Source organism: Hemiscyllium ocellatum, chromosome 22 (assembly GCF_020745735.1).
Source record: "Hemiscyllium ocellatum isolate sHemOce1 chromosome 22, sHemOce1.pat.X.cur, whole genome shotgun sequence".
NCBI classification, from domain to species: Eukaryota; Metazoa; Chordata; class Chondrichthyes; order Orectolobiformes; family Hemiscylliidae; genus Hemiscyllium; species Hemiscyllium ocellatum.
Genome location: NC_083422.1, coordinates 3,968,931 through 3,991,669, shown reverse-complemented (window position 1 = coordinate 3,991,669; position 22,739 = coordinate 3,968,931). Strand labels below are relative to the sequence as shown.

The window sequence follows — 22,739 nt, the reverse complement described above, 5'->3', positions numbered from 1 at the left end:
TTTCTGCCATCAGTAAGGTGGGTGACAAATTCACTTGCAGGAGGTGGAATAGTCACTTAATTATTATAGTGAAAATACCTGTATTCATTCATTCTATTTTTAACTCCTTGTAGAATAGAGGTTAGGAAGGAATGAATCCTTAATTAAGTGTCTTCACACCAGCACTACTATGGATCAGATGAGCAGGAATTTTTTTTTTGAGCTCAACAAGCTTTGTCTCCCCCATTCCCACCCCACCCCCAACCCCCCACCCCCCCACCCACCCCCCCACCCCTGCCAACCACCAACAGAGATCTAGCTGTTTCCTCCCCTACCCTATCACTATTGGACTACAGGAACATCATCAAGACCTTCCTGTCCAAATCTGGATTTTGACGACCTTCCTGACTACCAATAGACTCATCATTGTCCTCTGTATCTTTGTGCATCTCAAAGCCAGAATACTGTCTGCATGGTGGAAAGGGTTTTGGAGCTATGATCGACCTCTTCAGGTGACATCTAGTTGGAAGGAATATTCTCCTACAAGAAAAAAGAAAAGGGGTTCATCAGAGATCTCTGAGCTATCAGCATGTGCCTATTTTGATGGAATGGCTCATGATGGTTGTAATAATGATGAGTATGAAAGAGCAGCTTTGAAGGCTCAAGTGAGTGTTTGAATCTTGTGATGAATGAGACTCCAAAGTGATGGGGCATTTTAATTGGGAGGAACTTGGTGAACTGGACAATCTTGCCTGTCTTTCTCTTCATCTTCATATATTTATAATATATTCAGAGCCCAAATTTCATGACTACTTAGTGTCTTTAGATTAGATTAGTTTCGATTCGATTCCCTACAGTGTGGAAACAGGCCCTCCAGCCCAACAAGTCCACGCTGACCCTCCAAAGAGCAACCCACCCAGATCCATTCCCCTACACTTACCCCTGACTAATTCACCTAACACTACGGGCAATTTAGCATGGCCAATTCACCTAACCTGCACATCTTTGGACCTGCACATCTTATTAATATTTCTCAGTCCATTTGAATCATATTCTGTAACAACAACTCTTATAACCTGCAGTGCATGTTGTGAAATTGTGTGCTTTCTGCATGCTCTAAACCTGGTCCTGATGATATCTGGTTTTAATATTATGCCATTATTTTAATACATTACCTTATGAATACAGCTTCGTCACCTAATCCTTTAACTCTTGTATTTATCAGACACTTATGGGAAAGGTCGATCAGGTAGCTTACTAATTGCAGAATATACTGAAATCTACACTTATATTCTTCTTAAACTTTTGAATTACAACACGAAGATCTGAGCTTTTCAGAGATTTTCTTAAGCCTTGTTGGATATGCGAATATATTTTCTGGATTCTGTATTGGAACTAGACCATGTAATATACTGTCTTACCAGCACTTCCATGGCCACTGCCTATGTTTTTGTGTAGCTCTTGGTCCAAGACTCAGTTGCTGTGAAACTTTTGCAAAAGACGTAACAAGTTTGAATTAGCGTCAGCTGGATCATGGCAAATGAACCCAGCTTTTAATGTTATGTTACTCATCATAAGTAGATTGTACTCATAATCGAAATTATACCTTAAAGTTGGTCACAATTACGATTTCTGTTTGTGTTGATGCACTTACCTGAAGTGACCTTTTGAATTTTTAATGATCTGTTTTTCATACTGTCTTGTGGCTGTTTCAAAAGTGGAATTTAATATTTCTTTGTAGGTGGTATTGTGAAGGAAAGGAGCTCAAGAATTCACCTGATATTCAGATTGGTTATGACGGTAAACATTACACACTGACCATTTCAGAGGCTTTTGAGGAGGATACGGGACGCTACACTTGCTTGGCTTCAAATATATATGGATCAGACACATCATCTGCAGAACTTTATATAGAAGGTAAAGGCATTGGAGACATTCTGAAGGCTAATTTTAAACATGTTATCATATAATAAACAAAGTTTGGGAAATATTGGAATTTTGCTAAATATTACAATATGTGAACACTTAATTGTCTATGGGTCCAGATTCAAATACCAGTCTGACTGATATGTATGCATATGTTTCTCTCAGAAGATCTATCATAAATGGGAAAATGAAGACTTCTTTCCCACATCAATCACAAATCCTGGTAAAATTAGTGATGCAAATACTAATGACTGGACTAAGATCAACAGTCTTTCCAGAAAGGAGGCATGATGGCCTTCATTGACCTGCTGATTTTTTTTATACGTTAAGTGGAGAATTTGGATTTGTTAGGACCCAATAATTATATAGTTGAGAATGTGATGCTGGAAAAAGCACAGCCAGTCAGGCAGCATTTGAGGAGCAAGAGAATTGACATTTCGGGCAAAAGCCCTTCATCAGGAATGAGGCTGTAAGCCAAGGTGGTGGTGAGATAAATAGGAGGGGTGTGGCTGGGGGGGAGGTAGTTGAGAGAGCAATTGGTGGATGGAGGAGGAGGAGGTAAAGGTGATAGGTCAGAGAGGAGGGTGGAGTGGATAGGTGGGAAGGAAGATGGACAGGTAGGACAGGTCATAAAGGTGGTGCCGAGTTGGAAGGTTGGAACTGGGATAAGGTGGGGGGAGGGGAAATGAGGAAACTGGTGAAATCTGAATTGATTCTGTGGGATTGAAGGAAGATGAGGCGTTCTTCCTTCAGGCATCGAATGGTTAGGGAGTGGCGGTGGATGAGGCCCAGGATCCTTGGCGGAGTGGGAGTGGGGTTAGTTGGTGTGGGTGTGCCAGAGATGTTCTGTGAAGAGTTCTGCGAGTAGGCAACCTATCTCCCCTATGTAGAGGAGACTGCATCGAGAGCAATGGATACAGTAAATTTACTTGTCAGTGGTGATAAAAACATTTGTAGGTCAGATACTTAAGTATCTTGGCAAAAGAATTGAGCATTGTTATAGTTTGGAAAAAATGTACTTGATGAAAATTGTTGATGTCTTCTCAATAGATGTGTGGACTTGTTAAATATTTCCAGCATTTTCTGTGTTTACACTGATCCAGTTGCTAGGCAGTCATTTTTCAGGGTTAGAACAAAGAGATTATAGTTTACATTCCAAAATGCATCACCTCATATTTGTCTGGATTAAACTCCATCTGCCATTTTTCTGCCCATGCCACCAACTGATCTATATCCTGCTGTATCCTCTGACAACACTCCAGCAATTTGTTTTCTTGCCTCCCTCAGTATTCTGGAATAGATCCCACCAGGGCCTGGTGACTTATTTATCTTAATGCCTTTTTAACACCTCTTCCTTTTTAATAGCAACTTGGCCTAGAAATTTGACACTCCCTTTCCTGAGATCATCCTCCACAAATTCTTTCTCTTCAGTGAATACTGATACAACGTATTCACTTAATACTTCACCTACCTCTTCTTCACACATTCATTCCCTCTTTTGTCTTTGAGTAGGCCAACCCTTTCCCTGGCTACTCTATTTGGGATTCTCCTTAATTCTCCCTAATCCTGGTTGCAAACAACTTTTCATGACCTCCTTTAGCCCTTCTAATTCCTTGTTTAAATTCCCTCCTATTTTCCTTATATATACTGTCAAGGGATTTGTCAGATGCCATCCTCCTCTACCTTACATCTGCTGATAATAATATTGACGATAACGACCCTACAATGGAAACCAAAGTAACAACCCTGTTGTTAGAGCCATTTCCAGGTCCAAAGTAATTATAGGTCAGGGTTTCTGCTGAGATCAGTCTAATTCACAGAAGAGCAGTATTTTTGATAAATTCATAGAATGTGGGTAATGTTGGCTAGTCCAGCATTTATTACCCATACCTTGAGAATTTGAGAAGGTGGGGTGAGCTGCCTTCTTGAACCGCTGCAGTTCATTTGGTTTTTCTGCAAAGCCATTAGAGACAGAGTTCCAACATTTTGAAGGAAAAGTGATATATTTCCAAGTGAGGATGGTGAATGGCTTAGAGGGGAGCTTGCAGATGATGATGTTCCCCACATAGCTGCTGACCTTGTCCTTTGAGATGGAAGTGGTTGTGAATATAGAAGATGCTATCTAAGGACCCTTGGCGAATTTCTGCATGGCATCTTATAAATGGGAAATGTTGCTGTTACTGAGTGTCAGTGATGGAGGGAATGAATGTTTATGGATGTGGTGCCAATCAAGTGAGCTGATTTGTCAAGCTGAGAGTTGTTAGAGCTGTACTTCTCCAGAGAACTAAACAGTATTCCATCACACTGCTGACTTGTGCCTTATAGATGTTGGATAGGCTTTCAGGAGTCAGGAGATGAGTTACTTGCGAAAGGATTCCAAGCCTCCAACCTGCTTTTGTGACCATAGTATTTAAATGAATGGTCAAATTCAGTTTCTGGCCTATGGTAACTCTCAGGATGTTAATAGCTGGGGAATCAATGGGTGATAATGCCATTGAATGTGTTGCTTAGATTCTTTCTTGCAGAAGATGGTTATTGTCTTGCACTTGATTGGCATGAATGTTATCGGCCCAATGCTGGATATTGTCTAGGTCTTGCTGTATTTGCAAATGGACTGCTTCAGTATCTGAGGAATTGCAAACGGTGCTGAATGTCGTGTAATCATTGGTGAACATTTCCACTTCTGACCTTATCATGGAGGAAAGTCATTGATGGAGCAATTAAGGATAATCAGGCCTAATACACTACCCTAAGGAACTCCTTCAGAGATGTCCTGGAGCTAAGCTGACTGACCTGCAACTACTGTACTAAGCTTCCTTTGTGCCAGGAATTAGTCCAACCAACCAGTGGAATGTTTACGCCCTGAGTTCCATAAACTCCATTTTTGCTCGGGTTCCTCGATGTTACACTCTGTTAACTGGGGTCTTGTTTCAAATGCTACTCCTCTCACCTCTTTTGTCCATGTTTGCAACAAAGCTGTAATGAGATCAGGAACTGAGTGGCCCTGGCGGAACCCAAACTGGGCGCCACTGAGCAGGTTATTGCTGAGCAGGTGCTGCTTGATTGAACTGTTGATGACAGGTTCCATCACTTTACAGATGATGGAGAGGAGACTGATGGGGAGGGGGGTGGGCGGTGTAATTCACTGGGTTGGATTTATCCTGCTTTTTATGAACAGGACCCACCTGGGCAATTTTCCACATTGTTGAGTAGATGCCAGTGTTAAACAGTACTGGAAGAGCTTGATTAGGGGAGCAGCAAGTCTTCAGTACTATTGCTGGAATGTTGTCAGGGCCCACAGCCTTTGCAGTATCCAGTGTCTCCATTCATCTCTTGATATATCACAGAGTAAATTCAGATTGATTTGGCTGAAGACTGTTATCTGTGATGCTGGGGATCTCTGGAGGAGGCCAAGATAGATCATCGACTTGACGTTTCTGGCTTATTATTGTTCCAATTGCTTCAGCCTTGCCTTTTGCACTGATGTATTGGGCTTTTCCATCATCTAGCACGTTTTTTGCTTTGGTGGCTAATGAACAGCAGTGGGCACAGGATGTCGGCAGGAGACTGGAGAAGCAGGCTCAATTTAAGGCATTACGGCAGCGTTTAGTCTGACAACTGTCATGACACAGTGATAGAACAGAAAGGTGGAGCGGCAGAGGCTAGCCATCTACAACAGGACTGCTGCACAGTTTGACAGTGCTAGTTGTGAAAGAAAGGCAGCGGCCTTCTTCCTGGAGGGTGTTTGCGAAGGCCACCCAACCGAAGCAGGCAAGATCATCTGCAATCCTGCTGTGTTCTCAGGAGGACTTGTGCAGTACCGCAAGAGAATTGATGACCTCTTTTATTCTGGCAAGGTTTGTGCAATGTGACGCAGGCCTCCAGATGCAGACACACTAAAAGGAGCTGCCTAAAAGTGCTGATGAACATGGGAGGAATGTGTGCCCCGGGTCATCCCTGGCCCATCTGCAACACTGAGACCCCCCCGTGCTGTTGAGGTGTTGGTAACACTGACAGAAGCAGCATCTTATTTAAAGGAGCTGCTGGAATTGGTGAAAGACACTGACATTGTTTCCCCTCTCCCTCTTTTGTCCTTGCAGGAGATGAGGCTGCACAATACTAGGGAGAGGCTGCACACAGGAAAAGGAGTGCCCCAGCTCCCAGTCCTCACTGCAGTGGCGGAGGTGGTATTTCACATTGTGAGATGTATAGCTGATAGTGAAATGAGAATGTCTGGAAGATGAGGTGAAATGATATTGAATTGAATTCTAGCGGTGAAAGAGTGCACTCCTCCATGTGTGACAGCAAGCTAAGCCTTCAGAGGGAATGGGAATCCTCAACTCTGCAGAGGTGTCTGCTGTCTCAGTGAGTTCTCCTGATCTCTACCCTCTGTCTGACACAGGGCCAGTTGTGGAGGTGTGCATGGCAACATCCCCAGGGTCCTTGGAAGGGGAAAGCCTTAGACCCAGCATCATCATGTAACTCCAACAAGACCTTCTCAAGCGCAGGTACACCTGGAGTGATGGATCAAGTGCATTTACAAATGATAGCACTGGGTGAAGAGCAAGACACTAGTGAGAATGCTGTAAATAGTCCCTTTGGAGGATGGAGGATGGGCCTAGCCTTTCTCAGTTGAGTGCAGGCTTGGGCCTGTGCAATCTAGAGCAAGGGGTTGCGACCTAAACCAGCAACAAAGATGTGTTTTTACATGTCAGAGTTTCCTAAGGTCATATAAAGTTAGTGGTTGAGGATGGAAGAGCCCGCTGAGTTTACGAGCAGCATCATGGCTCAGTGCAGAACACGTGAACTCCTGTATTGAAAGTGGCCAACCTGATGGAGAGCTATATACCACAACACTGTATATCTACTCCAGAGTAGATGGAGGAACACTACTGACATGCACTGAATGCATCCAGTGCTGTATAACATTGACAGCCAGTGGCAGTGCTGATGCAAAGGTGTTGGGAGTCAGTGCAAATTGCAGCCCAGTTGGTGATGATTCAAGCAATCCACACGGCCATCAACAGACTGGAGCAATCTCCAGTGATGATGAGAATGCCATCCCTCATGTAACCTATCATGATGAGTAACCTCATAGGCTCCTCTGTCTGAGGGACCCTCAATGCAGCAGGGCTTAGACAGAGGCTATCCCTGCATGGACAGCAGTGCAGTGCAGCACCCTCAAGAAGTACCAACCCCAGCTGGCACCTCCACGATGAAACCACCTGCCACAGTCATCTTAAGGGCAAACAGATATCTGGAGCCAGGTGCCTCCACATTGCCTGAGGCCACAAGGGGGCCATTTCTGGCAAGTCCAATGTATTGGCCATTGCACTGAGTGATTCAGTTGGGTTACTTTCATTTGTGATTATGTAAAAGTTTATTTCATCATTACTTTGAAGATGCTGAGACATTGCAACAGGATGAGCTTTATTCTTTAATGGCAAAACTAGAAAGGAAGGAGGATGTGGAAAGGGACTAAATAATGCCACTTAAGGGTTTCATTGCACTGCCATCAGGATTTAAACATTAGCAGGAGAAGGTCATGTCAAGCAGCCAGCTTGGCAGGTTGTTCTAGTTGGGCTGCTGGCAGGTAGGAGACATCTCTCCTGTCCAGCTCCTCTTGCGTCACTGGAACGCTTCCCATGGTTTTGCCTTCCTAGATTACCGTCCACCAATGGCCTTCTAAACCCCAAGCAGCCCCCACCCTGGAACTCCTGGTTGGGTGAGCCAGTTTGACACTCAGTGCAATCTCTGAAGAGACTAAGATGATCTAGTGCTGGGGGTTGTTGGCCTGTCGCAGTAATCCTGTTAAATGGCTGGTGTTCCTCTTTCCCAGTGAAGTTGAGGAGGTGATAGGGAATCAAGCACCTCATAATTCAGTCCGCATTCCTTCCTGCATGTGTCCTGGGCTCTGTACCTGCTCACAAGGATATTAATCCTTATTGTAACTCATTTCTGTCTCCAAGTACAGTGAACCCACGTCTAGCTGTTCGCTTGCTTGCAGTCACCTGCACTCACTGAACTACTATGCCGCTTCCTTGTGACCCCATGATTTCTGGAAGGCCATATTCTTAACTCCCTGAGTTCACCACAGATTAAATGCTCACTAACCTTGCCCACTCGAAGGCTCCTGTCTGTGTCAATGGCTGAATGACCCTCTCAACCACACTTTTCTGTGACCCCCTATAACTGAAATGTGTGGCCATGCCTGGCTGCACACTGTCTTGCCTCTACCTGTTTGGACTCCAGTACATGTAGCTCAGACATGTTATGACACACCTTTGAGGCAGGTTTGATTTGAACCCTGATTTTCTAGCCCAGAGGCTGGAACCCTAGCATTGAACCACAAGACACCTTAGATCCAACATGGCCCCTGGGCCTTCTCATGAATATTAATAAACTGACAGCAAACTTGTCAACAGGCTTAATTGGCCATTTTTTTCTGAATTGGATTGGTTATTGAGTCCCACGTTTTTCATTCTCAGCAAAATTGCTGATGGTTGGAATAACATAATTGAACACAACAATCAATATCAGGAAATTACACATCCAGTCATCTCTGCTGATATCCCCATTTGGCCACTGAAATCCTGTTGCAAAATTGGGAAGAAAAAATACTAATGATGTACAGGTAGTCAGATACAATTAAATGAAAAGAATTTATTGAATTTTAGATTTTTTTCCCCTGTATCTTTACTTTTACTTTTCCATGACACTACTTATAAATGGTAAGTTTCAGATGACACAAAAATTGGTGGGGAGGCGAGGTGTAGAGAGATTAAAAGATTAGGCGAGTAGGCAAAATATTGGCAGATAGAATATAATGTGAGAAAATCTGAGGTTATACACTTTGGCAAGAAGAGTGATTATTTAATTAGAAAACCATTGCAGAAAGCTGCAGGACAGAGGGATTTGGTGTCTTCGTGCAGGTGAGCATACGAGTTCAGTGATAATAGGAAAGCATATGGTATGTGGCCTTTATTTCAGGGCATTGAGTTGAGATTAGAGTCAAGAGTGTGGTGCTGGAAAAGCATAACAGGTCAGACAGCATCCGAGGAGCAGGGGATGTATCGGGCAAAAGCCCTTCATCAGGGACCAGGATCACAAATATCAGAGTATGAGGTCACCCAGTTGGACAGAGATGACGAGGAGTTCCTCCTCAAGGGGAGTGAATCTGTGGAATTCTTTACAATAGAGGGCTGTCAAGCCTGTTTTATTAAGAATATTCAAAGCTGAGATGGACAGGCAGAAAGACTTTTAATAAGTAAGGGAATCAAGGGGAATGGGAAAAAGATAGGGAAGTGGAATTGAGGATTTTCAGATTAACCATGATCTCATTGAATGGGGGAGCAGACTCGACGGGCTGAGTGGGGGAGCAGACTCGACGGGCTGAGTGGGGGAGCAGACTCGACGGGCTGAATGGGGGAGTAAACCCGACGGGCTGAATGGGGAGTAAACTCGTTGGGCTGAGTGGGGGAGCAGACTCGATGGGCTGAGTGAGGGAGCAGACTCGATGGGCTGAGTGGGGGGGCAGAATCGACAGGCTGAATGGGGGAGCAGAATCGACGGGCTGAATGGCCTACTACTGCTTCTATTTCTTTTTGATTGTCTGAAGCCTTGTCTCCAAAAATGAAAAAACAGTCATCAAAGTTTAGATTTTGGGCCTCAATATCATCAAGATAGGGTCCTGGTGTGTGTTGCCGAACAAAGAGACCTAGGGGTGCAGGTGCATAGTTCCTTGGCAGTAGAGTCACAGGTAGACAGGGTAGTGAGGAAGGTGTTTGACACACTTGTTTCATTGGTCAGTACATTGGGTATAGGAGTTGGGATGTCATGTCAACTGTACAGGACATTTGTGAGGCCACATTTCGAATGTTCTGTACAATTTTGATTACTGTTTTATAGTAAAGATATTGTTAAACTTGAGAGAGTGCAGAAAAGGTTTACAAGGATGTTGCTGGGATATGAGGGTTTGAGCTTTGGGACAAACTGAATAGGCTGGGGCTATTTTTCCTGGAGGGTGACCTTATAGAGGTATATAAAAACATAAGGGGCTTGGATAGGGTGAATGGCCAAGGTCTTTTTCTTTGGTAGGGGAGTCCTTGGTGAGAGGGCATAGGTTTAAGGTGAGCAGGGAAAGATTTAAAAAGGATCTGAGAGGTAACTTTTTCATGCAGAGGGTAGTGCGTGTATGGAACGAGCTGCCAGAGAAAGTAGTAGAGGTGATACACCCATCCAGATACCTTTTACATGTTGTAATTGTATGAATTGGAAGGATTTATGCGGATATGGGCCAAATGCTGGCAGATGGGACTAGGTCAAATCAGGATATCTGGTCAGCACGGACGAATCTGTTTCGGTGCTTTTTAACTCAATGACTCTGAATATCATTTGGGAAGTGTCATACAATGCAAATAGCCAGGAGATCAGCTCTACCTTATAGATAGCACTAATGAGTGATACTGTTCGATGGCAGTGTGTAGAGCATATAACCGTTGCTGCATGGCATCACTCAACTTTGATAGGAGACAACTGACTATTTGCAGTTGACACGACCTGAGGTACATTTTGTTCATTGCATTCCTGTGTGATCAGAATCATGGATGTTAGATTCTGTGATCACACTGAATTCCCACTTACTAGGAGGGGCAAACTGTACTTCAACCATCAGTTCTGTTCCACCTACCCCTGGGAGAAGTGACACTCTCTCGCTGTACTTCCTCTTCTGAATATTTTCAGTATGTGTGTCCTGGCTCAGTGTTTTTGTACTGGCAATGATGCTGGCATTTGAGTTATTGTGGAAAGGACCTGGCTTTTAGCTCTGAGGGCCGGATGTCACTGAGTGGCTGCAAAGCATAATGAAGGAGGAGGGTGATGAGAAAGAGGTCAGGATACACATTGATACCAGTAATAAAGGTAGAATGAATAATGAGGTCTTGTATTAAGAATTTAGGGAGTGAGGCAACAGACTAAAGAGCAGGACCTCAAAGGTTATTTATATTTGGGCTTGTATACCCTTGAGTTTAGAAGACTGAGAGGGAATATGATTGAGACATATAAGATTATTAAAGGATTGGACACTCTGGAGGCAGGAAACATATTTCCGCTGATGGGTGATTGCTGAGCCAGAGGACACAGCTTAAAAATACGGAGTAGACCATTTAGGACAGAGATGAAGAGAAACTTCTTCACCCAGAGAGTGGTGGCTGTGTGGAATGCTCTGCCCCAGAGGGCAGTGGAGGCCCAGTCTCTGGATTCATTTAAGAAAGAGTTGGATAGAGCTCTCAAGGATTGTAGAATCAAGGGTTATGGAGATAAGACAGCAACAGGATACTGATTGAGGATGATCAGCCATGATCATATTGAATGGTGGTGCAGGCTCGAAGGGCAGAATGGCCTACCCCTGCACCTATTGTCTATTGTCTATTGTTATAATCTCCGGATCACTCCTTGTGCCTCAAGCTAACGAGTACAGACATTAAAGAACTGAGCACATGAATGCATAGGTTGGTGCAAGGGGAGTGCAAGATGGTTTACAAAAGATAGTTTGGATTGAGAAAAGATGGGGATAAGGCAGAATTGACCCAAGTAGACTGTCACAGTCGCTGAATAAACCGATAGCAGAACAGTGGCGGTGTCTGAAGTAGAATTGGCAAGAGTACAGGCCTCACAAGTTCCCCTTCGGGTGAAATGTAGGAACAACAAGCCCAGATAACCCTGAGTACCAAGTAATTTTCAAAACTGGTTAAGTAGGAAAAGAGAGGCTTTTAACAGGTACAAAGTGGTGGAGGCTCTATTGGAGTACAGAAAGTACAGGGGATCTTCAGCAATTAGGAGAGCGAAGAGGGGAATGAAAAATACTAGTGGGCAAGGTTAGGGATAATTCCAAGAACATTTACATAAATAACAGTGTCAAAAGAATAACTAGGGAAAGCAAAGGGGCCATTATGGTGCTGGGGCAATCTGTGTGTGGAGCCAGAGAACATTAGTAGGGTTTCTATTTATTCATTCACAGGCTGAGGGCATTACTGGTTAGGTCGGCACTTATTGCCCATCCCTAATTGTCTAAAGGACAGTGAAGAGCTTGTTAAGGGTCTCTTGAGTCACATGTAGACCAGATCAGGTAACAATGGCAGTTTCCTTCCCTAAAGGGCATTCATGAATCAAATGGACTTCCTGACAATGGATCCATGGCCGTCATGAGACACTTAATTCCAGAATTTTTAAATTGAATTCAGTTTCCACCATACTTTGGAGAAGGTGGATGGAGATACAGAATTCGGACTGTGAGGATCTTAAGCAGATTAATACAGTGTGAGAGGGGGTGTTGGATGTTTTGGCAGGCTTAAAAGTGGACAGATCTTCAGGTATGGTTGAGGTGTATTCCAGGTGCTGTGGGGAATGGTGGGATGTAAGGACAGGGTTTTTAATTTGTCTCTCACCACGGGAGAGGTGCCAGAGGACTGGAGAACAGAAGTGGTTTCACCTTTCAAGAGCAGTGGTGGGGATAAACCTGGGAATTACTGACCAGTAGTAGGAAAGCTATTGGACAAAATTCTGAATTAATCCTTATGTGGAGAGGCAAGGTTTGATCAAAGATAGTCATCATGGCCGTATCAGAGGGAGGTCATGCCTAACAGATCTGATTGAAGGTTTTGAAAAGCAAGTGTGTAGATGAAGGTAATGCAGTTGATGCATAGTATATGGACTTCAGCAAAGCCTTTGACAAGATCCCATCGAGGAGACTTTTATAAAGAAGGTAAAAGCACATGGGATCGTAGAAAACCTGATAATATGGATCCAAAATTGGCTTAGTGATAGGAGACAGAGGATGATGGTAGAAGGCTGTTTGTGGACTGGAGGCTGGTGTCCAGTGGCATACCACAGAGATCAGTGCTGAGTTCCTTTATTGTTTATGAGATATATTTTTAAAATAACATTGAAGACAATAAGGGGGCAACCTATAAGTGGATGATACAAAGATTGGCTAAGTATTTGACCGTGAGAAAGTAGGTTGTGTGTTCCAGGAGGATGTAGACCCAATGGGCAGATCTATGACAGATGGAATGTAATCCTGATAAATGTGCGATGATACACATTGGAATAAGGAGCAAGAAAAAGGAGTAATCAATAAATGACAGGACAATAGGAATCTTAGGGATCTTGGGGTGCTTGTCCACATATCCCTGAAAATGGCAGGGCAGCATAATAGGGTAGTTAAGAAGACAAACGCGGCACCTGCCTTTATCATTGATAATAAAGCGTGGCATTGATGATAAGAGTAGGCAGGTAATGTTGGAGTTATACAGAACTTTAGTTAGGCCACAGCTGGAGTAATGTGTGCAGTTCTGGTCACACTATAGGCCGTTATGGTTGTACACTATAGAAAGGATGTGATTGCACTGGAGGGGATGCAGAGTAGATTCATTAGGATGTTGTCTGGGGTGGAGCAGTTTAACTATGAAGAGAGATAAGCTCAGCTTATTTTCTTTGGAACAGAGAAGGCTGAGGGTGAACCTGATGCAGGTTTATAAGATTGAGGAACATGGACAGAGTGAATAGAAAGTGTCTGTTCTCTTAGTTGAAAGGTCAGTAAAAAGGAGACAAAATTTTAAGATGGACGGCAGGAGGTTTGGAAGGGATTTGAGTAATTTTTCACCTCATGGTTGGGGGAATTTGGAATTCAATGTCTGGGAGTGTAGTACTTAGATCAACACTTGAAATGTCTACATTCAAGGCTACAGGCCAAGTGCTGTAAGCTGGGACATGTGTAGATTTAAAATTGTTTTTTGTCAATGCATACTCAATGAGCCAAAGGGTGTCTTATGTTCTGTATGAATATATAATCTCTGTACAATGAGATACTCAGCAAATAACAGCCTTAACATGGGATTCTCATCTCTGCTAAAGCTAATGAATTCTGACTTAGGATTTCTGACATGATGTAGTTGAATATAATTTCTTAAAAGGTTGAGGTGCATGACTAGTTAATCTATTTAAATGGTATTGATTGAGCTACAAGTCATGCGGTAGTATTTTCGAAACAATTTGAATCATGCAATGGACTTTCAGGAATTTGCTTTAATGTCTCATCCATAGGACAGTACAGCACTGTTAAACACCAAGGTTAAAAGGTTGCTTCAACAGATTCTAGGCATATATAGTTACTGGTCAGAGATTCATTTCAACTTTTGCATCACAAAATTCCAACAACACTGATAGTTGTTCCCTTTATACACAGCCAGTTCTCACACAATTATTTCTTAATTGATTTATAATATCACCTCCTTCCATTTGGTCCATTTGCTAGGCTCTTCTAGATGACAACCAAGACTCCCTCAGTATTTCAGTCTAGTTTTTGTACTCCATCTCTGAAATGGAGCTGAAAGCTAGCAGAATGATGCAAATTTTGGACATACAATTATAATGTCATGATACAAAGATTGCAATGCTGAGAGCATAAAGATGAGTCAGGATAGAGGTGTCTGAATGCGTCTTACCTTGAATTAAGTTTGGGGACATAAAGTTCTCACTCTGTCTCCTTCTGTCCAGTACTTGCGCAGATTGGAATGTGTACCCCAGCGTGGCTTACAAATTTCAATAACAATTAATTGTTGGACACAGCACTTAACCAGCTGCACAATTAAGTAAAGTGAGAATTTATACTTTATCAAATGCCTTCTGGGAATCTAAGTACAGTCATCCATTGATTGTCCTTTATCCATAGTACATGTTATTTCCTCAAAAAATTATAATAAATTAGTTAAACATAATTTCGCTTTCGAGAAACAATGCTGTTGCTGCCAGATTACCTTGAACTTATCAAGTGCCCTGCTATCATTTTATTAATAATTGCTTCCAAGATCACCTCTGATGTTAAGCTAACTGGCCTGTCATTTCCTGTTATCTATCGACAACATTGTCTTTTTCCAGTGTGAATACCATTGAAAAATCCTACCACTGCCCTTGATTGGCCCTAATCTTTCTCTAGTCTTTTATTCCTGCCTTACCTATAGAAAGCTTTATGGTTTTCCTTGATCCTACCTGCCAACAACTTCTCATGTCTCTTCTTAGCTCTGTCTTCAGATCTTTCCTAGCTAACTTGTAACTCTCAAGATCTTTCCTGGCTCAGTTTCCAATAGAAATAAAAGCAATCAGGATCAAAAAAAACAAAGAAAGAGGTTTTGGTGCTCTCTGGGGTCATCAGCTTTACTACTCTTAGTAACATTTAGAAAAATATCTGTGCCATAAATAAATAAATAAATAAATAAATACTGTTATGGGTCTTAAAATGAACTTTCAAAAAATGAATGAGTTAGATAATATGTAATAATGCATTTAAGATAAAAGGAAAATTTTTGAGCTGCAGTCGACCATGAGCAGCAATTATTGCTATTTTGGTTTGGGAGGTTTAGAAATTCTTGGTCTCAGGCTATCCCTGGCATTAAGGGTTTAATGCCTTTTGAAAGGCTCCTTCTTGAAACTGGGTTGCTCTGAAGGGATGGGTGCCAGGACAGCTGTGTTCCGAAGTAAGGCTGAGCGAGTTAGTGCCACTGAAAGGATACAATTTTTTAAAAATCTGTTGTTGAAGTAGGAGGAGAAGGTGCTCTCCTCAGAGCTTCACAGTTAGTCTGATGGCACTGCCAATTATGATGGCCACCCTGCTCCCTTCTCCAACATTTAACTGTGGACAGCTCATAATGTCACAATTACCTGACTTTCCATATCTGCATTTAGCAGGCTGTGAGAGGACACAAGGTAGATAGTGGCAGTTCACCAGACTTCTTAAAATTGAGCAGAATCACTATTGATCAATCTTCTAACCTACCTTCAGGCATAGGAGTATTCCCTGGACTCAATTCATGCCTAGAGTTGCTGATGAACTTCTCGGTTCCTTCACAACGCTTGGTGACTAATGGCCTTTATTTAAATTGTTTTATTGTACATTCTCCTATGTTTACAATATAAATGGATCTGTTATTGGAAAATATTTCATAGTTTATTCAAACAAGATGTTTCATCCTTTGTCCATTATATTATTGGACAGGACTCTCTTCATCTGAATCTGAGCAAGAATCTGTAAAGGAAGATATGACTCAGTAAGTATAGAGAAAACATGTCACACTCACAAGTTATCAATACATTTTATTTATCCTCAGAAGTTCAGAAAAATTCACTCTTGGACCTCAAAGTGAGTGACAAGTACAAAGTTGGGGTCAGAGTGCAGGTTTATTAATCTGTATGTATGCTGTTACGTGTGTTTTGGGAATAGTCGATGTTGTATTTTGGCCACATACCAGGAAATTGTTCTAGTTTCTACCACTGGCCTTGTTAACTGGACAAGTAAAACTGCATGTGACGTTTGACACATTTCAACTCATTTGCAGAACTTTGTATCACTTGATAATTGAACACGTGTTATGCTTTTCCAGAGGTCAGTGGCCTCACAAGATTTTCTCTTGTTAATAATCAACATCAGTTTTGTTGTACACACTGTGTTAACTATTTAAATGGAGTTTGAATCTACAATTTTATGCAAGATCTTTACTTCAGTTAATCACACTGCAAAAAACTCAACCATTAGCTCCCTATATTTATACTTTTATATCCCACCCAATTAACTTTAAGTAACATATCCACTACCTGTTCTCTCATTCCTTTAAGTCTCAGGATTGCCTTCAGATGATAAGATTCCTTTTTAAATCACCAATCTATAACAAAATGACAGAACATTAAAAAAAGACAAAATTGAAATAAAATAAAAATTATGTTCCTCCTTTTCATACATGCAAGTTCCAGGTTTCCTTTTTCCAATATGTCCAACAATTTTGTACAACTTACTCCTTCCTCATAAAGCAATCAGATAGCTGATTGCTGCTGTCCACCCAGTTTAATTTGGAGATCTTCCCATTTTCGGCCTTGTTCGTTCACAAATTTTGTGCAGTGTGTGTTATCTCATACTATTTATGCACGAGTGTTGCTGCTGAATCTCTTTTGAAAATGTTTTCAAATATTTCTTCCAATATTTTCACTTTAAAAAAAAGCCATATCGACCAAAGCAAGAGTTTCTGCTTCTCAGGTGCTTCTTACAACTTCGCTGCTGTTTTTGACTTTCTAAGCTAAAAGGCACATTTACCTTTCTTTCCCAAAAGAAAAGTTATGAACCCTCATGTACTCAACATCCCATTTTAAGATTTGCGTAAAAAAAATCATTATAAACAAATTTCATTTCCTGGCATCTCAATCATGGAAATTTCGAAACACAATTACAATTTTTTTTTGTTTCGTTCACCTGAATAATATCTTCCACCCTACCTTCCCTGTCGTTCTTGCTGCTGTTGCATCGATCTCCAAAGACTGCACATGGCAGTGAATTCTGGAAATGGAAGTCGCATTCCAATCATCATGCACAGAATCCCCAAAGCTGCAGAATTCCTAATGCTGCATAGGTTAGAGATAACAGTGTTGCCATCTTGGGATTTTGATATACTCAACTCTAATACTTCAAAACTGCTATGTGGCCTTTCTTGGGTGCCCTGCCAATTCAGCCATCCAATTAGACTTCACAACTCCTCCAACTCTGTTTTGGAAGCTGATATATCAATTTCTGAGGCCCTATTTTGACTAATAGCAGTGGGCTATCATTTTCAAAATAACATTGCCAATACAAAGTGATACTTGATCCATTCTGTCTGATTTCTAATCCATTGTACTTAAAATGCCCCAGATATGACCAGATTTTCAAATTCTACCCCAAAAGAAACATCATCCACATGCATCATAGAGATACCTGAAAGTTGCCTCTCATACCAGCAAAACATTTACATTTACCTGAAAATAACCAAATTTCAGTAATACCAACCTTTCTGAGAAGTAGCAAACTAGGCCATGTATTGTACACATTTATTTAATTTCCACAGTGTCCCCACTGCATTTGATGCTTCTTTTTTAGGATGAAGAAACACATTTTTTTTTCTGAATTGATCTTCCTGCATAATGCAATTTTGATATCTATTGACCTACACAATGAGCATTTAGAGTTACAAACTCCTACAGCATGGACACAGGCCCTTCGGCCCAAACTGGTCCATGCCGACCAAAATTCCCATTTCCCTGCACTTGGCCCATTTCCTTTTAAATCTTTCCTATCCATGTACTAATCCAAATGCCTTTTAAATGTTGTTAATGTTCTGGCCTCAACCACTTCCGTTGGCAGCTCATTCCACATGTATACCTCCTCTGTGTAAAAAAGTTGCCCCTCAGGTTCCCTTTTTATTCTTTTGTCTCTAACCTTAAACTGATGCCCTCTAGGCCTTGATTCCTCCACCCTGGGAAAAAGACTGAGTGCATTCACTCTATTCATGCCTCTCATGATCTTAACCACTTCCAGTAGATCCCTTAGTCTCCTACGCTCTAAAGAAAGAACTCCTAGCTTGACCAACCTCTGCCTATAACTCAGATCTTTGAGTCCTGGCAACATCCTTGAAAATTTCTTCTGCACTCTTTCCAGTTGAAGAACATCCTTCTTCTCGAAAGGTGACCAAAACATGAACACAATACTGTGGCCTCACCAACGTGCTGTACAACTAAAATATAACTTCCCAACTTCTACGTGCAATGCCCTGACTGTGCTGCAAAAGCTGCCTTCACTGCCCTGCTTACCTACGACTCCACTTTCAAAGAACTGTGCACCTGAACTCCAAGGCATCTCTGTTCCACTATACTCCTTAGGGCCATGAAGCTCCTACCTTGACTTTGCAAAATGCAAGACCTCACACTAATCTATATTAAATTCCATTTGCTATTTCTCAGCCCACTTCCCCAGCTGATTAAGGTCCTGCTGAAATTTCTGATAACTTTCCTCACTGTCCACAATACAGCCTATTTTAGTGTCATCTGCAAACTTACTAATCGTGCCTTGTACATCCTCATCAACAGCAGTGGACCCAGCACTGACCCCTGAGGTACACCACTAGTCACAGTCCTCCAGTCCAGTAAGCATTCTTCCACTATTACCCTCTGCTTCTTATCATCAAGCCAATTGTGTATCCAATTTGCCAGGTCCCGCTGATTCCATGCAATCTAACCTTCCAGAGCAGCCTACCATGTTGAATCTTGTCAAAGGCCTTACTGAAATCCATACAGCCTACGTCTACTGCTCTGCTGTTATCAACCTTCCCGGTCACTTCATCAAAGAACTCTACCAAATTTTTGAGGCATTGATCTCCCACACATGAAACCATGCTAACTCCACCTAATCAACCCCTGTCTTTCCAAATGCACGTAAATCTTATCACTCAGAGTAACTTTCATTTTGGTTCATAAATCTAAGAAAATATTCAAAATTGCTTTCCTGTCATTGGTGACTCTACAGTTATATCTTGATTCCCCAACCTTTCTTTAAAACCCTGTGCCATTTGTATTGCTGTAGACTTATAAATCCAAATGGAGACACCTTTTTGTTGCACATCTACCTCTGTGATAAGGTTGGTTATATCCTAAATTGCACCTCTCTGACCTTTGCAAATTCTGTCCAGGTTAGTAGCTCTTGTTGTGTGGCATTTTTATTCACTTATCTTCTCATTTATTTATGGCCCACCACGTCACCATCTTCCACTCTGTCTGTGACCTCATTGCCTCTGGTGATCTCCCCTCCACCGCCTCCAACCACATAGCCCCCCAACCCCACAATGTTGGGTTCTACCTGCTCCCCAAGACCCACAAGCCCAATTACTGACTGGTACATCGTCTCTGTATGCCCCTGCCCCACTGAACTCATTTTTTCCTACCTTAGCTGTATTCCTTCCCTCTTGATCCCATTTCCCACCTACATCTCAGCCACAGTCCACACCCTCCAGCTTTTCAGAAACTTCTAGTTCCCTGGCCTCCAGCGCTTCATCTTCACTAAGGACTTGCAGCCCTTATACATGTCCATGCTTCACAAGTGCAGTCTGCAGGCCCTCAACTTTTTGCCTCTCCTAACAGACCCATTGCAGTCCACCGCCTCCTCACTCCCCACCCACCAATACCCTCCTCCACCTCACCAAATTAGTCCTCACCCTCATCGAATTCGCTAACAACTTCCATCCTGCCGTCCAATTCACTTGGTCTGTTTCGAATATCTCCCTCCCCTTTCCTGACCTCTCTGTTTCCATCTCCCGTGACAGTTTATGGACCAACATTTACTATGAATACACAGACTTCCATAGCTAGGAGAAAGTGAGGACTGCAGATGCTAGAGATCAGAGTTGAGAGTGTGATGCTGTAAAAGCACAGCAGGTCAGCCAGCACTCGAGGAGCAGGAGAGTCGATGTTTCGGGCATAAGCCCTTTACATAAGCATAAACATCGATTCTCCTGCTCCTTGGATGCTGCCTGACCTGCTGTGCTTTTCCAGAACCAGACTTCAATAGCTACCTGGATTACCCTCCTCCCACCCTGGATTAGATAAAAACTCCATGCCTTTTTCCCAATTCCGCCATCTCTGTCACATCTGCTCTGATGAGATGTTCTGCTCCCAAGTATCCCAGATGTCCTCTTAATTCAAACAATGTTTTATTTCACCCATGTCATCCAGACAGCCCTCCACCACATCTCCTCCATTCCCCACTCCACCACTCTAAATACCCCCCCTACTCAAACATACTTGTCCTCAGTTTCCACCCCACCAACCTCCGCATCCAACATATCATTCTGAAACACTTCTGCCAACTCCAATTAGATCCCACCACCCGGACCTTCCCCTCCCCACCTGTCTCGACCTTCCGCAAGGACCGTTCACTTCATCACTCCCTGGTTCGTGCCACACTCCCCATCAACACCTCCAACCCCACTCTGGTACCTTATCCTTAACCAAAAAAGATTCAACACTGGTTGTACACCACTTCCCTCACCTCCCTCCAGGGCCCCAAACAGTCCTTCCAGATGCAATAGAGGCTTCCCTGCAAGTCCAACCTCGTCTACTGCATCCAGTGCTGTTGATATGGTCTTCTCTACATTGCTGAGACCTAACATAAACTAAGGGAACGTTTCACTGAGCATCTTTGACAGGCCTGAAATGGCCAGCCTGACCTCCCTGTCACTCAATTCATTTCCCCCTCCCACTCTCTCTCCAACATGTCCATCCTCCGCCTCGTGCATTATTGCAGTGAATCAGACTGCAAATTGGAGGACAACACCGCATCTTCCACCTGGGCAGCCTACAACTCACCGAGTTCTCAAATTTCAAATAACCCTCCCATCCATCCTCTGGCTCCCTTTCCAACCGTGTCTCCTCCCTTCCATTTCACCTACCAACCCTTCCTTGCAGCTAACAATCTGATTCATCCTCCTGTCGACCAACCAGGTCATACTCACTACCTGTGCTCACCTATCAACATCTCACCATCCCACTCATCCCCTGTCTTTATCTGTAGCTCCCCCTACCCACACATCCAATCCTGAAGATGGGTTATACCTGAAACATTGACTTTTCCACCTCTTGATGCTGCCTGGCTTGCTGTGTTCTTCCAGTCTCCTGTTTGTCTTCTTTGAGACTTTGGCTTTCATGAACTCATTCTGCCTTCATGCAGAGCATTCGAGTGCTGTGAGAAACTAGAACTAATCCACACCCAAGCTGGAGTTGATCACTTATTATGGATGAAACTTTAAAATTTCAACCAAAATCCAGTTGATATGAATTATAATCTACCAAATGTGTGAAAATACTCCTCATAATTTAACCCTGAAGTCCAAGTATCATTCTTAATCTGTGTTCGAATCAAAAAGCTCCACTTCTGAGAAAAAATCTTTGCTTCTTATCCTACTTCTATTTGGTAATGAAAGTGCTAAGGCCATACCTTTTTTCCTCTTTGGTAAATAAGTATCCCAGATCAATATTGTAATCAATTTTTCCACTGGGCATAAGGCTAATGTTTAGAAAATGTTGCTGTTTGAGTTAACCATCCTTTACTACCATTGCTGTATACAAGATCACTATATTTAAATAGAGATCAAATCCTTTAGTGACAGCTTTATTTCAATTCACCACACCATAAAGCTCTCACAAAACCAATTACTAGCTCCCCATATTTTACAACCAATTCACACTAAGCTAACTCTTAACTAAAATATCCATCACCTCTTCCCTTGTTCTGTTAGGTCTTAGGCATTCCATCATGCCTTATTAGATAGGAATCGGTTTCGTTGCCCTGATCAGTATATAACCCTGTCAACATTCTTTGTCTAGCCCCTTTTGAGCCAATGCTACCATTTTATAAGATCTTGGCTGCTTACTTGTGGTCTCAGCTCTGGTTTCCTGTCTGTATCACATAACCCTCAATACCCTTGTCTATCAAGACTTGAACCTATTTTTCAATAAATTTAAAAGCCCAGCCTCCGCTAGCTTCTGGGGAAAAGAATTCCACAACCCAACAACTGTTTCAGGTATAACACCTAATCTGTTCTAAAGGAAATCTCTTATTGTTAAACTGTGTTCCTTAGTTTAAGTCTCCTAACAGTAGGAAACATCCTCCCACTGCTCACTTTATTCAGTCTCCTCAAGGTCTTCTCTGCTTTAATAACCTGTCATACTTCTTAACTCCGATGTGCCTAGGTCTAAGCTGTTTAACCGTTCTTCTTAAGATAACACTTTTGATCCCAGAAATGAGCTAAGTGAACTCACAGAACTACTTCTAAAAAAAATTACATCTTTTTCAAATGAGGAAAGCAGAATTGTACAAAAAAAGCACAGTACTCCAGATATGATCTCTTGACACTTGACACATCATGTCCACACTGACCCTCTGAAGAGTATCCCACCCATACCCATGTTATTCTACATTTCTCCTGACC

General features: G+C 42.4%; 1 protein-coding gene across 3 annotated transcripts in view; it reads left to right on the top strand.

Annotated features, from left to right (window-relative positions):
- Positions 1 to 22,739, top strand: part of mypn (myopalladin) — a 295,631-nt gene that overhangs the window by 120,836 nt on the left and 152,056 nt on the right. For all 3 annotated transcript variants that reach the window (XM_060841844.1, XM_060841842.1, XM_060841843.1), the window contains exons 3-4: positions 1,721 to 1,896; positions 15,956 to 16,007. In XM_060841844.1, the coding sequence (XP_060697827.1) occupies positions 1,721 to 1,896; positions 15,956 to 16,007 (228 nt within the window). The remainder of the gene's footprint in view (positions 1 to 1,720; positions 1,897 to 15,955; positions 16,008 to 22,739) is intronic.